Below are 13585 nucleotides of genomic sequence, written 5' to 3' on the forward strand. Positions count from 1 at the left end.
ATGTATCAAGCCAACATCAAGCTTTTTAAATTATTCACTAGTCGGTAGCCCCTCTTATATTTATTAAATAGTACATTAAGACTAGTCGTTCATGAAGGACTAAGAAGAGGCCCTCATTATACTTATTATACTCTTTGGGCCCTCAGATACTTATTAAACTCTTTGGCCCTCAGCATGATAATGATGTTGAACCCCAGAAATACCAAGGTTGGATAGCTGCATCTAAGAAGAGCAAGGAAGAAACTCAAATCAGATGTAATGCATTAAATCTTAGACTTATTGTTTGATATAGGGTGTGCAAATTTTTAAGACAACAAATAAAACACTTTCAGCAAATTCATTTAATTACTTTATTCAACGAACCATATTGAACTATTCGATGAAAATCACGTTACTTCTAATAATTATACATTTTTAATTAAAGCATTTTACTAAATCATAAAATCAACATAAAAATCTTTCCTTACACACTATAATATAAAATAAAAATAGTCTTTCTTAGAAATAGAAACATTCTATAAAAAAATCTGTATCGAGACAGGTAGGCAGTAAAAGGTTCACAATAACCAAAGAGTATGTAGTGCAAAATTGCAATTGGTATAAATTAACAAAGTCTTACATACAAATACATGAGAATAAATTAACAAAGTCAACTAAGGCAACATTCTCATGTACACTGATTAACACTTACTCTCTTGTCCATAAACAAGACAAACTGAAACCGTACTATTGAACCTGCACGCAACCCAAACCACGCCTGTTCATTGGCCAATCAAACATGTCATAGCCAATCAGACTATGCCATCTTAAAAAGATGACCAATCAAGTGTCTGAACGCGTGACGCTTCGGTAGCATGATATAAAGTTAAACAAATTAATTTAAATAGATAATATTACCAGTACATTTCGTTACGCCCCAAATAATGAGCGTATCTACCAACACACCTACTTTCACATACAATTTAAACTAGCTATCTAATAATATAGGAATCTGTGTCATTTGTAACGCGAACACATACAACAATAATCGTATTAAATATACTAACTATTCAATATTCGATATTTTTCTTATAAAAAAGAGGTCGCTTATAAACCTGTATGGCGTTAAAAAAGAAGACTATGGATAAATGGAATTTGAATTTCTACTAGCTAAAAATATTTTAGAACAGTTGACGTAGATATAGGAATCAGATGTTAAGATTAGGTAGTAATTAAATGCGAAAACTTGGCAACACGTCTTAGCAAGTCACTCGCGTTCATTGGTTGCCCAAAGAAATGCGTCATAGCTCCGCCAATCACATTAAAACATCTTCCAAAGCAACCAATCAACACGGATCTTGTTTTAAAGGCAAGTTGCCTGATTCAGTAGATCATTGATCATCGTCCATAGGTTCAATTTTAACACTAACGAAGTCTGTAGGTTCTAGTTCGGTATCTTGTTCTAATTCTTCATCGTCTTTAGCTTCTACCTTTATGATGACTTTGTCTGGTTGGGCAAACCCAACTTCTTTTTCACTCTCTTGTGACTGTTCATCGTTATCATTATCATTAGACTGTTGCGAATGTTCATTAGGTGTATCCTCCGCATTTTCGCCTTCTGGAGCCTGTATAGGAAACCGTTCAGGCAGTTGAGTCTGCTGCGCCATATTAGTTAGAGTCACATAGTTCCCCATTAATAGTTCGTCCACTTTCTTCTTCGGAGGTCCAAATATACTGGTCATGAGAGGCTCGTCGAGGCCAAGGTTGCACTCTCGTGGGTCCAGTCTAGTGTAGAACTCCTTTATATTGGGTTCAGTGCCCTTGAAGCCGTGGCGACGTCGGAAGTGTTTGATCATCGTCCTCTTCACTGAATAGGCTTTCGGACACATTTTACACTGTAACAAACAAAACAGATATAAAACAACATACCTTTAGAATGTTTCTAAATATAGGACTAATGCTTTTGGAAAGACGCTATTCGGCCTATAATAATAAGGGTCAAACTCGAGCCATGTAATTTATTACTTTTAGCTCTATATAACTACCCCCTATTCGAGCTTAACGGTTGATATTTATTCGAATAGGCCAACGAGACAACGTAAAAACTAAGATATCCCTTCATTAGTCATACACAAAAAATATTTAATGAACAATCTTGCCACGCAAAATATCCTATATCAAGTATAAAACCTTTATTACTCGTCCACGAAAAATATTTAATAAACAATCTTGCCAAGCTAAAAGCGACCTTATCACATAAGTAAGCCAAGCCAAAACAGACCTTAGAACATTAACATAAAGCCTGCAACTAACCTGTATGGTCTTCATATTGCTGTGCGTGATGACATGGTGGCGGAGGCCGGCGGGGCTGGTGAGCATCTTGTTACAGATGGGGCACGGGTGGCGCGCGCGCGTGTGGCTCGTGCGCAGGTGACGGAGCATGTAGCGCTCGTCCTGGTACTTGCGGTCTGGAAGAGATAATGGATTTATTTTAAGTTATTGATTCACGTGACACTTGACAACGAAATATTTAAATAACATTAAATAAGTAACAGCAAAAAATTAATACAGAATTCTGTTTTGTCAGTAAGATCTTTTTTAGTCCGTCACTACGTAACAAATGAAAAAATATTAAACAAGTATATTTTCCTTCTGGCATATAAGATATCAATACTTAGATAACACGAATCAAAGTTTTGGAGTGGGAACAACGTACGTCATTTCTACATATAAAACTTACTTAGAACTTACGTCACGTGACATTTCAAATCAACATATCTTCGAAAGTATTTATTCCGTAAAAAAATAAAAAATACGTGTCTAATTTTATAAAATAATCTGCAAGATAAACAATTAAATAAAAATGTACTCATCTACTATATTAAACCACATAAAGGCTCTTTTGAAACGTCTAAATAGAACCGTCCGTCAGTTTGTCTAGAGAAACTGACGGACGTAAAAAATGTGTCTATTTGTCATACTTCAAACTTACCACAGAGGGGACACTTGATGAGCTCCTTCTTAGGCTCATGTATCTTCATGTGCTCACGCAACGAGCACGCACTTGTGAACAGTTTGGAACATACCGGACACGTCTCCAAGTCTGAAATACAAACATACATCATTGAGGAGTCAGTTTTAAAGGTTATAAGGAATAGTTTAATCAAAACTCAAACTAATTCAATTTTAGCTCAAATTGTGGCAACATAATGGCCAATGACTCATGAAACATATAAAATATATGTAGATACAACATTTCTATTTTATTTTTGTGTTGGATTGTCCATTTATCGAGTAAGACTTTAAAACATCACGCTAAGACCAATATATATCACGCTAAGATCGATATATATATGATAAAGTTCAATACTCACTCTCTCCCGTATGTTTTCTAATGTGATATGTGAGCTTAGACTTCTGCACAAACGTCTTGCCGCAGTACATACACGCGTAAGACGTATCTTTCAAATGAGTCCTGCAAAACATTTAATAGAATTAATTATTAAAACAGTAATCAAGCAGATAAAAGGGTCCAGAAAACCAATTATGTGTATTATGAATGAAGAAGCTAGATTTGACGATAGAGCAAATCGGCCATAAACTACACTAGCGCCACTAGCGGTCAATGTGAGTATTATTGCTTACTAACAAAATAACACGACATCACATCACAGAAGAATATTATGAGAATAATTTTTGCTTATTTTATATTGATAAGAAATCAATTTTATTTGAATCCTAGTTATAGACAATAGACAATCATTTATATAAGTAAAAGGATGTGGATAGGTTGTAAAAGCCCAGCAAGCGACATATAAAAATGTGGCTAACCAGCCAGAACTTCAGTGTCTCAAGCCGTTTTTAAAAAAACAATAATGTTTCAAACCTATCTACACTTTTTACTTATATCATTGGTTATAGACATCATAAGCATAAGTACAAAACTCCAAATTACCTTGCATGAGAATTACAAGCTCCTTTGTCAGCGAAGCTTCTGGGGCAATGTGGACAGGCATACGGTCGCTCTCCGGTATGTCTGCGCTCATGTCGCAACATGTTCGAGCGTTGCACGAACCGCATCGGACAGTACGAGCACGCATGCCGGGGCCCCTCGTGAATTTGTACGTGTTCGCGAAATGAATCTCGTTTCTGTGTAAGGGAGATACAATTGTGAACTTTGTGTTGAAGTGTTTAAAGTCCATTATCAGTATTTTTAGCTACATGAAAATTGTTTTCAATTATGGACCTTATAAATGACTTCTTAGAGTCTTAATTAGTTTATTTATAAATGTTTTATACACACTAAAACATTACTGATTTTCACATTCTGATTATGTTGATATCAAAGATACTGTAACACCTTTCTTTTAAGCAAATATAAACTCTATTACCCCATGTTTAAAGTACATTTCAGAGTGACTTCTTCACTTACCAAGAATGTCTTCCCGCAGTAGGTACAGGTATAATTCTGTTTGTTGGGTATATGGTCCTGTTTGTGCATGTACAGAGAAGACTTGTACTGGAACGACTTGCCACATTCATTGCATTCGAACGGATGCTGGCCCGGGTGAGTTATTAGGTAGTGGAGTTTTCTGGAACAAATGGTTGGAAGGATAAGTTATGATACTAACTACAGTATTAATAACAAATATGAAACATGTTAAGTCAAGCTTGTAAGTCTTTACAGAGCTAACCAAATTTATAGAATGATTTTTAATTGTATTAATGCAATGCAAGTACTCACAGATTAACTCTACCAGTAAAAATAAAAGTGTAGACAAATATGTCTCTAAGTATTATATCTGAATCCTCAATCCCACTATATCGCAATCTCAAATGTATACCGAAATAAGGGTTACTTTCGCTTGTTATTTTTACTGACCTCTCATCCATAGTATGCAGCACTTGTCTGCAGAGTTTGCACTTGAACTTGCCGGGGCCATGCGCCTGCGCCATATGCGCCCCGCATGCGCGCGAGCTACTGAACTCCCGCCCACACACGCTACAGTCCGCCGTGCGTTCTGGACGGGCGCGAGACGTGTGCATCGACTGGAAGTATAGTAATGACATATGTGTTGTTTAGTGTGATTTTTTAAATCAAATATTTTTCAACTTGGGAAAGAACTGTGCTTTCGGTGATTACAAGTACTAGAGTTGTAATGATAAAATCGTGTTAAAAATATGTGTAATGTAAACTTAATAGTCTTGTTATTTCAATTGATATTTTAATACAATGTAATCACAACTCTAGTAACTAATACCAACTCTAGAATTTATATCAAAATTCTAATAATAAATAGATAGATAAGTATTACACTACACACAATTTAGACCCTCAACTTTAACTTTTGAAAGGAGTTACTCATAGATAATAGGAAGTACTTACCCGCACATGCAATTTGAAAGACTTTCTATGACTCAAAGGTTTATATTGACAGGAGTCTAAGGAACAGAACACCTTCCTTGCTTCAGGATGTTCACAGTTGAAGTGGCCTCTCATCTCCTCGATAGTCGGTAGTACTAGACAGCAGAGGTAGCACTTGAGGAGATACAGCGGTGTCTTCTCTGGAGTGCTATGCCTTTCTATGTAGTGGTGGACAAACCAAATCTGTGAACATTTCATTAATAAATATTCGGCTGCAGGTTACGATTCTGATATTAAGGAAAATAAACTAAGTCAGCAATGACAGAGATCACATGGGATTATTTTCTATCCATTTTGGTGTAAAAATATTTAAACAGTCTCACCTTATCACTAAACAGCTCATTACAGGTTTCACACTTGTAATAATCCTCTTTATGATTAAAGTAATGTGCGCGAACCTGATGAGTCTCCCTGTCTGTTTCATGCCAGAACAGTGTAGGGCAATATCTACACTTGAAACCTAAATGTGGACTAAAACAATTGTCATATTCTACTAGATCCCAGTGTTCAGTCAAGTGGCGCCGCGTCGACTCTCTATCGTCAAACTCTTTATCACAAAACTGACATATCCAGAGATCCTCAAAGTCCCCCAACTCATTGGTTACATGGTTGTCCAGTTCAGTCTGGTTTTCGAAAGGTGTCACACACACTCTACACGAAAATATTGGGGATGACTTAATGCAGTGCATTTTGAACATGTGTGCAGAGAACAGAGACAATGTACTGTACCGCACACTACACAGAGTACAAACTATATCCATAGTAATCTCTGTTGTGATCTTCTCGTAATTAACATCTGAATATTCAAAGAACGCCTTAGCATTGATATCTGACAAAATATCACTTATGTAATCATGGTAACATTTCTGTACAGCTACAAGTTCCAATGAAGTGACATCAAAGTCATCATCACCATTGTAGTTTTTGTACACATCATCATAATCTTCATCCTTTGTCTTCTCCAGACCATCATCAGTCTTAGTCTCATCAGCTGTCACCACTTCTTGTTTAATTTCTGGTATGAGTACTTTGAGCAGGTCTTTGGTAGCACTTGGGTCGGCCTCAATAGGGCAGCCAGCAGGTTTGAAGTCAGATTCAACATAGCCATACCTTGGATGATTCTTTAGTTGTTCCTCAACAAATTCCGGTCTGAGATCGGCTCCAAATACAGTGAATGGAGGATCTCTGCCTGAGATGAGATGTGTGAAGCATTTGAGAGTGAAATGGTGGTACCCCATGTAGTGGTTGAAGAATGTTCTGGTGGTAATGTTCGGTTTATTACAGAGTAGACATTGGAAGTTGGAGGTGCCATCATATTCTAATTCCCACAGGTTTTCCTCATCTTTATTTGCCACATTACTGATGTTGTGTTTTTGGAACAAGTGTGTGTGGTATGGATCACCGTCCAGGACCCTAAAGTGACAAAGTCTGCAATGCACAAGATTGTGAACAGTCTTCAGATGGTGCCGGATTTCTGCTTCTGTCTCAAAGTTCTGTACACACTGGGAACAGGGCCAAGGAGTGTGAAACTTTTGATGTTTCCACCATGAATCTCTGTCAGGCACAAAGTATCTGGAAGAAAAAGTATTTATTTACAATTGATCAACAATCTTATTTAAATAATATATTTACAATCAAAGCCCATAAAGATGCCCTATATGATATGGATGCACTTTATTCACAGGATTAAATATATAATTTATGCTATTTATGAATTTATTTACTAGAAACACTTATCTAAACGTTATGTAGACAAAATAAATATATTATGCAAGTTCCATTCAGAAATTCTATGTAGATTCAGAATAAAAAAATATATCTTACCTACAAATACCGCAAAAGTCCTTCTTATGATTCAAGACGTAATGAATAATAATTTTCGACCTGTTTATGAACCAGTCTGAGCAAAGTAAACAGCTGTAAGGGCCTGCCGGATTGAAGTCTTTTAAATATAACCACACGTCCGCAGGCCGCTCTATCACTGGTGGCTGGTCAGTCTTCTTCCGTTGAAGCTTTATAGTAATCGAAAGCCGCTTCGGAGGAGTTACTTTCTTTTTCTTTTTAACTGGAACCAGAGTAATCTCTGCTGCTGTACCTTCATCACCTTGTTCCCTCTTGTTAGCGGCTATAACGGATAGCGGTTCATCATCAGACTCGTCCGAAGTCATCTTTTAGTTCGATATTTTGAAATATTACGAAAAATATTCTCTTCGCTGAATAAAACGCATAACAAATAATGCAACAAACAAACGCTACGCTATCTGGTTGATAATAAACCTGTCAAAAACCCGTCCTCCATCAAATCTATTGACATTGACAGCGAACAATGTATTGATCTATTTTTATGAAACCGCGCATAGAAGAACACTTCATCTCTTCTTTTCTGTTTATACTAAAAAGAAAGAGACAAGTTATCAACTTCTGCAGCAGAATGGACTCAGCTTTATAAATCCATGAAGCACTGGAACGCGGTGTGCACAGATAAAAGAAACTAGATAACCATCTTCAATTAATTTTAATGTTTGGATCGTTTGTATCAAAAATAATTTTGGTAATTATGTTGGCTTTATTTTGTATTACCTGCTTAATTTTTCTCGGTGTAAATAATTTCCTAACATAGACAACTGGATATTTATAAATCGACGTAAGACGTTCCATTTTCCATGAAAGAGGAACATCAAATTTTCATTTTTGATTTCTAATTTATAATTACTATAGAATACCTCATTAAAAAATCAAGTCTTTCACTATTTAATTTAGTAATAAAATAAATTACTGTGCAAAAGTGAAGAAAACTTGGAAATTTTTATTTTGAACATTGTTTAAAACTGCATGAATTGAAACGATTCGCAAAAATATCCTTTCGTGGCAGCCATTTTATAGAATTAAAGTTTGTCTATGGTAAGCCAAAGAAAGGCGAAGCTAAACAAAAGGCTAGCATGTAGATAGCATTTCCTAAAATAACAGTAAATTTTGCGTAAATACTGACTCGAAAGACTTAATTTAACGATATACTAAAGTGAACTAATAACTTTTATTACGTGTGTATCATTTATGTTCATAAAATGAAGCACAATGCATCGTGTAATGGTGGCCATTAAAAGTAATAATTATGTATATTGGCATACTTACTGCTCTACGGACCAGCAAATAAACATCTAAAGGATTACAGTGACTACTTTATTGTGAATTACAACTGAACAACATGTAAACCCAAGTGATATTTGTGTTATGTGTGAAAGGAACAGTGCCTAGTGTAAATAGACCATTTGGCACGAACCATGGCCCAGAATCAGGGGGAGGTTCAAGTGGGAACACCGAGCCAACCCGTGAAGGAGAAAGACATTTACGCCTGTTTGCCTGATATGCGGACGAACGGGCCACTTGGACCCGACGAACCGTGTCCTGGTGGTGAAGAACTCCGCTGGTTGCCCGCGCAGGCTACAGACCGTGATCTGGTTATGTACTTGCGAGCTGCGCGCTCTATGGCCGCATTCGCTGGTATGTGTGACGGAGGCTCCCCAGACGACGGGTGTGTCGCAGCAAGTCGCGACGATACCACTATCAACGCTCTGGATGTGCTTCATGACTCAGGGTACGACCCTGGTCGCGCTTTACAAGCTCTTGTCAAGTGTCCAGTTCCCAAAGGAATTGAGAAAAAGTGGACAGAAGAAGAAACAAAAAGATTTGTCAAAGGAATTCGGCAATTTGGTAAGAATTTCTTTAAAATTAGAAAAGACCTTTTGCCTCATAAAGATACTGCTGAGTTAGTTGAATTTTACTACTTGTGGAAGAAGACTCCTGGTGCTAGCAGCAATAGGCCGCATAGGAGACGACGCCAGGCATCTCTCAGACGTGTGCGTAATACCCGCAATTCTCGTGCTGGGACTCCCAAAGAGCAGACTCCTGAAGCTACACCTACAGTGCCAGATACTAACGGTTCAAGACCTTCACCCAATCCTAAAGAAGCTGGCGAGATGAGTTCAGTGACAGAAGATGAAAATTCTGAAGAAGACAGTGATTCCAGAGATGCTGGTGACTTAGCTAAAGTAGACACTGTGAGGCCTGAAAACCCAGAGGACTCTCCAAGTCGAATGAGAACCCGTAATAAATCTAAAGAGCAAAGTGCACCCAGCACTCCCAATGGAAAGAAAGGTCAAGATGAAAGTGATAATGATTCTAAGCCTAAACCTAAACCTAGTAAACCAAATGTACAAAGTACCAATAACAATACAGCTGAAAAAGTAATATCTTCTCCAGTGAGCAAAGATATCAAGAAAAAGGTGGTTACAAATGGTAAAGTGGATGTGTCCAAAGTAAAGAAACGTCTTCCAGATGATACAAAGCCAGAGATTTTAGATGGAGATGTACAGATGAAAAAGAAAAAGGCATTGGAACCTCCAGATAGTCCTGCAGAAAGTCTCACTAATGATAGTTTCCCTGCAATGGATGAAACTGAAACTCCAGAGCCAGAGCCAGAAGCTTGTGACTTCAGTTTTAATAAGACTGACAAAGAGAGTTCTGAACATAATAAAGAACCAGAAGCAGAACAGCATGTAAAATCTGCTGATCCTCTAGTTAAAATGGAGAATAATACAGAACCTACCATTAAAACTGAAAAGGATCCCATGCCTCCAAATTTCCAAGTGGCTACTGAAAAAGATGACCGTAATGCCTTGGACCTTAAAACTGATCCAAATACAGTTACAAATAAAATACCGGAAAGCATGGAACCAAGGCCTCTTGTTATGCAAAATCCTATGTTTTCTAAAACAGAACTTATTATACCCAAAGTTACACCTATGTGTACAGATCCTATTGAGAAAATAAAAATAAAGGAAGAAATTGATACAGATGAAACATTAAATCTGCAAAAAGAGGACTTCCCTAAAGATCCATTATCACATAATTTCACTGGACATCCTGTGAACCAACCAAACAAACCACTTAATTTGGAAAACACTAATTTCTTTGTGAAAGACAGTCACATATACAATCCAAAATTAGGTCACAGTATTAAAATTGAAAATGTGTCTAATAATATCTTCAACCCATTAAATATAACAAAAGACAGCTCAATTATAAGAAGTGCAAAAGATTTTGCATCTGGCATGCCACCATTTTCATATCCACCTAATATGAACTTTGGAAATGATCCTTCAAAGCATAATCCACACTTAAATCCACTTAAGACAGTGATAAAACTAGAGCCAAGAGACGAAGCAAGTGAAATGAAAAATCAAAATACACCTGAAATCTTTACTGCAACTATTTCTTCATCTAATAAAGTAGATTCACCTAATGCACCTCGGTTAGACTCATTACAAAGAATGAGTCCAACACCTACTAATCCTCGAGGATCATCGCCACCTCCAATGGAACATCCAACAACTTTGAATACGGAGCCAATATCACCAGCAAACTCGCAAGAGAATAAAGAGTCTGATGTAGACGATAAACAACCAACTGACTTGAAGACGCAACCTGCACCTAAACAAGATTCCCAGGGTAGCAACTTGAGGCCTCCCTCATTTCCACATCCAGTTAGACCAGAAAATCTTGGAATTAGATCAACAGAAGCTTCTATTACACCAGTTTCTGTACAAAATATGCCTCCACCACTCACTCAACCTTCCATTGCTGGCTTGTTACCACCAGGACCTTTGATATCTGTTGGGAGTGGTGCTAATGTTGGCCCATATGGTTTTATGCCTACAGCATTGTATGGTCACCCTGGGCATCCAGGTCTTGATAAGCCCGGATCAATGCCACCTTTAATGCCACAACATCCACCCTCACACAGTATACAGGGTAGTAATCTGATTCCAACACCAGCAAATCAGACTGACTCATCAATGCCGCAAGATTTGAAAATCAAACAGGAAGTGCCTGATAATGTACCAGCTAATTTATCTACGCAGCAAGTTGATCCACTTCAATCACTCAAAGAAGTTAAAGTGCCAGGATATCCCATTGGAAGTGCAATAGCACAACACTTGAATACTGAAAGAGATAGAGAGTCAATATCTAGTGTGGAAAATAACAGCAGACCTCCTAGCCAACCTGCTAATGAAAACTCCAATATGCCTAGTGCTTTCCTTGGCCCCAGAATTGAGAGTATTAAGAAGGAACCTGACTTTTTACATCAACCTCACTTGCCACCTACTTCAACAAGTCAGAGTAGCTCTGAATCAACTAGTCACGTTCCTCCTGTGAAAAGTCCACACACGCCGACACCTATTAAAAGTCAACCGGGACACAATGGAACACCAATGCATATTGCTCACTCGTCTGCCACAACATCGCCTTTCTCAAGGCATCTGACAAGTCCCTCTCAGCCAAGACAAATTTCAGCATCACCTGTTCAACCGAATACGCCAGTATCACATTCGGCACTGAACTTGATGAATCCGACACCTCTATCAATACCAGCGACAATACCTGGCCCTGTCATGCATTCTGGTCAGCAACCACACCCATTTGCTTCGCCACTTCACCACCCACATTTACTGCATCCATCTATCTTTCAACTGTCTGCAGCGGCGGCTCATGCTATGCACCCCTATTATCCTCACCCACATCCCGGATATTCAATGCCTTATCCTTATCCTTATGGGCCATTACCCCAACCACATCCAATACCCCCTATGCACCCTGCGGTGAGCACGGCAGGGCGCCATGACCCAGTCAAACCTTCGACAATAGAATCAACGACGATGCTCAGCTCGCATCACAGTCACAGCACTAGTTCATCAGTTACAACGCGATCTCTTAGAGAAATTTCTGAAAGCTCGGAAGATCCAAGAAATCCTAATGCAACAACGGAAAGACATCAACTGCACGAAACCACGATGACTCATCATCATTCAACGAGTCATCACAGCGCGGTGCATACCAGTACAGAGAAACAACCGAGCCATGTTGGAGGTGGCACGAACCACACGTTATCTATATCGCATTCTACTTCGAGCAGTTCATCGCAATCAATCCAGCATAAAATCAATACACAGCAAAAGAGTAGTTCTCATTCAAATTCGCCGCACCACTTGTCGGCGAGCGTATCTCAGACAACCAGCTCGTCATCAAGCGTTAATGTTACAAATAACCATAACCACACGCATCATCATTCGCACCACTTGGCACACCACCCGGAGCGACTTTCTCCAGCTGATTCCATGCTAATGCGGCATCATCCGAAAATGCTTCCGGGTAATCCAAATCATCTAATGATTCAGCCGCCTTCTATGGGACACCCCATGGGTCTTGGTTTGCCACCAGGCCCTGGCCCTAGTTCTATTGAAAGTCTTCGGCTTCATGCCCAAGCGGCTGCTGGACTTCAGGCATCACATCCTAGATCTAGCTCACCACATCAGATGCCTCATGGACATCCACACTTGCGAGGTCCACCGCGACCAATGCCGGACGAAAATCCTGAGCTCAAACTAGAAACACAATCACAGCCAGAAGAAGAAGAAATACCAAGCCCTGCCCATATACCTCATGGGCCGAGTCCTGAACCGAAGATAGAGGATACCGAATGTCACAGATCTCAATCAGCCATTTTCCTTAGGCACTGGAATCGTGGTGATTATAATTCATGCACAAGAACAGATCTCATATTTAAGCCAGTGCCAGAGTCCAAACTTGCTCGTAAGCGAGAAGAACGTCTTCGAAAACAAGCTGAGCGGGACAGAGAAGAAAGAGAAAAGATTGCCCAACAAGCACATAGAAAGATAGCTACACCAGAAAAGCCAGAGACTAAGCCCCCGTCAAGAGGCGCTATTGAAACGATAACATCCCCATACGACAGATTCCCAAGGCCGCCTGGCTACCCTGATACACCTGCACTGCGTCAATTATCAGAGTACGCTAGGCCACATGCTGGTTTTAGTCCAGGTAATCTCCCGCGTCACTGTATGGACCCGATGCTCCAGTATCAGCTCAGTTCTATGTATGGTGCTGCGGGTGCACGAGAACGGCTTGAATTAGAACATTTAGAACGTGAAAAACGAGATAGGGAGATACGAGAACTACGTGAACGTGAACTTAACGACAGACTTAAAGAGGAGCTACTGAAAAACAACGTAGGGCCGAGAGCACTCGATCCACACTGGCTAGAGATGCATCGACGCTACGGTATGCCGCCACCTCCGCCTCAGGGTGCGATACCGGTCCATTCGG

The 13585-nt window shown here is 39.1% G+C and overlaps 2 protein-coding genes across 2 annotated transcripts; one reads left to right on the forward strand and one right to left on the reverse strand.

Moving 5' to 3' along the window:
• Positions 1-332: 332 nt before the first annotated feature.
• Positions 333-7727, reverse strand: LOC118269365 (zinc finger protein 135). The gene is made up of 10 exons (XM_035584434.2): positions 7229-7727; positions 5728-6976; positions 5366-5587; positions 4862-5028; positions 4412-4571; positions 3935-4128; positions 3354-3454; positions 2972-3082; positions 2293-2447; positions 333-1874 (listed from the first exon to the last, which is right to left on the reverse strand). The coding sequence occupies exons 1-10, from the start codon at positions 7570-7572 to the stop codon at positions 1371-1373; spliced, it is 3207 nt and encodes a 1068-aa protein (XP_035440327.2). The 5' UTR covers positions 7573-7727; the 3' UTR covers positions 333-1370.
• Positions 7728-8284: 557 nt separating this feature from the next.
• On the forward strand, positions 8285-13575 carry LOC126911612 (arginine-glutamic acid dipeptide repeats protein-like; the record flags this gene model as incomplete). The annotated part of the gene is made up of 1 exon (XM_050699597.1): positions 8285-13575. A coding segment is annotated over exon 1 (4890 nt), but the record flags the coding sequence as incomplete, so codon positions are not given.
• Between the last annotated feature and the right edge of the window lie 10 nt (positions 13576-13585).

The sequence above is a fragment of the Spodoptera frugiperda genome, chromosome 2, assembly GCF_023101765.2.
Source record: "Spodoptera frugiperda isolate SF20-4 chromosome 2, AGI-APGP_CSIRO_Sfru_2.0, whole genome shotgun sequence".
In the NCBI taxonomy this organism is placed as follows: Eukaryota; Metazoa; Arthropoda; class Insecta; order Lepidoptera; family Noctuidae; genus Spodoptera; species Spodoptera frugiperda.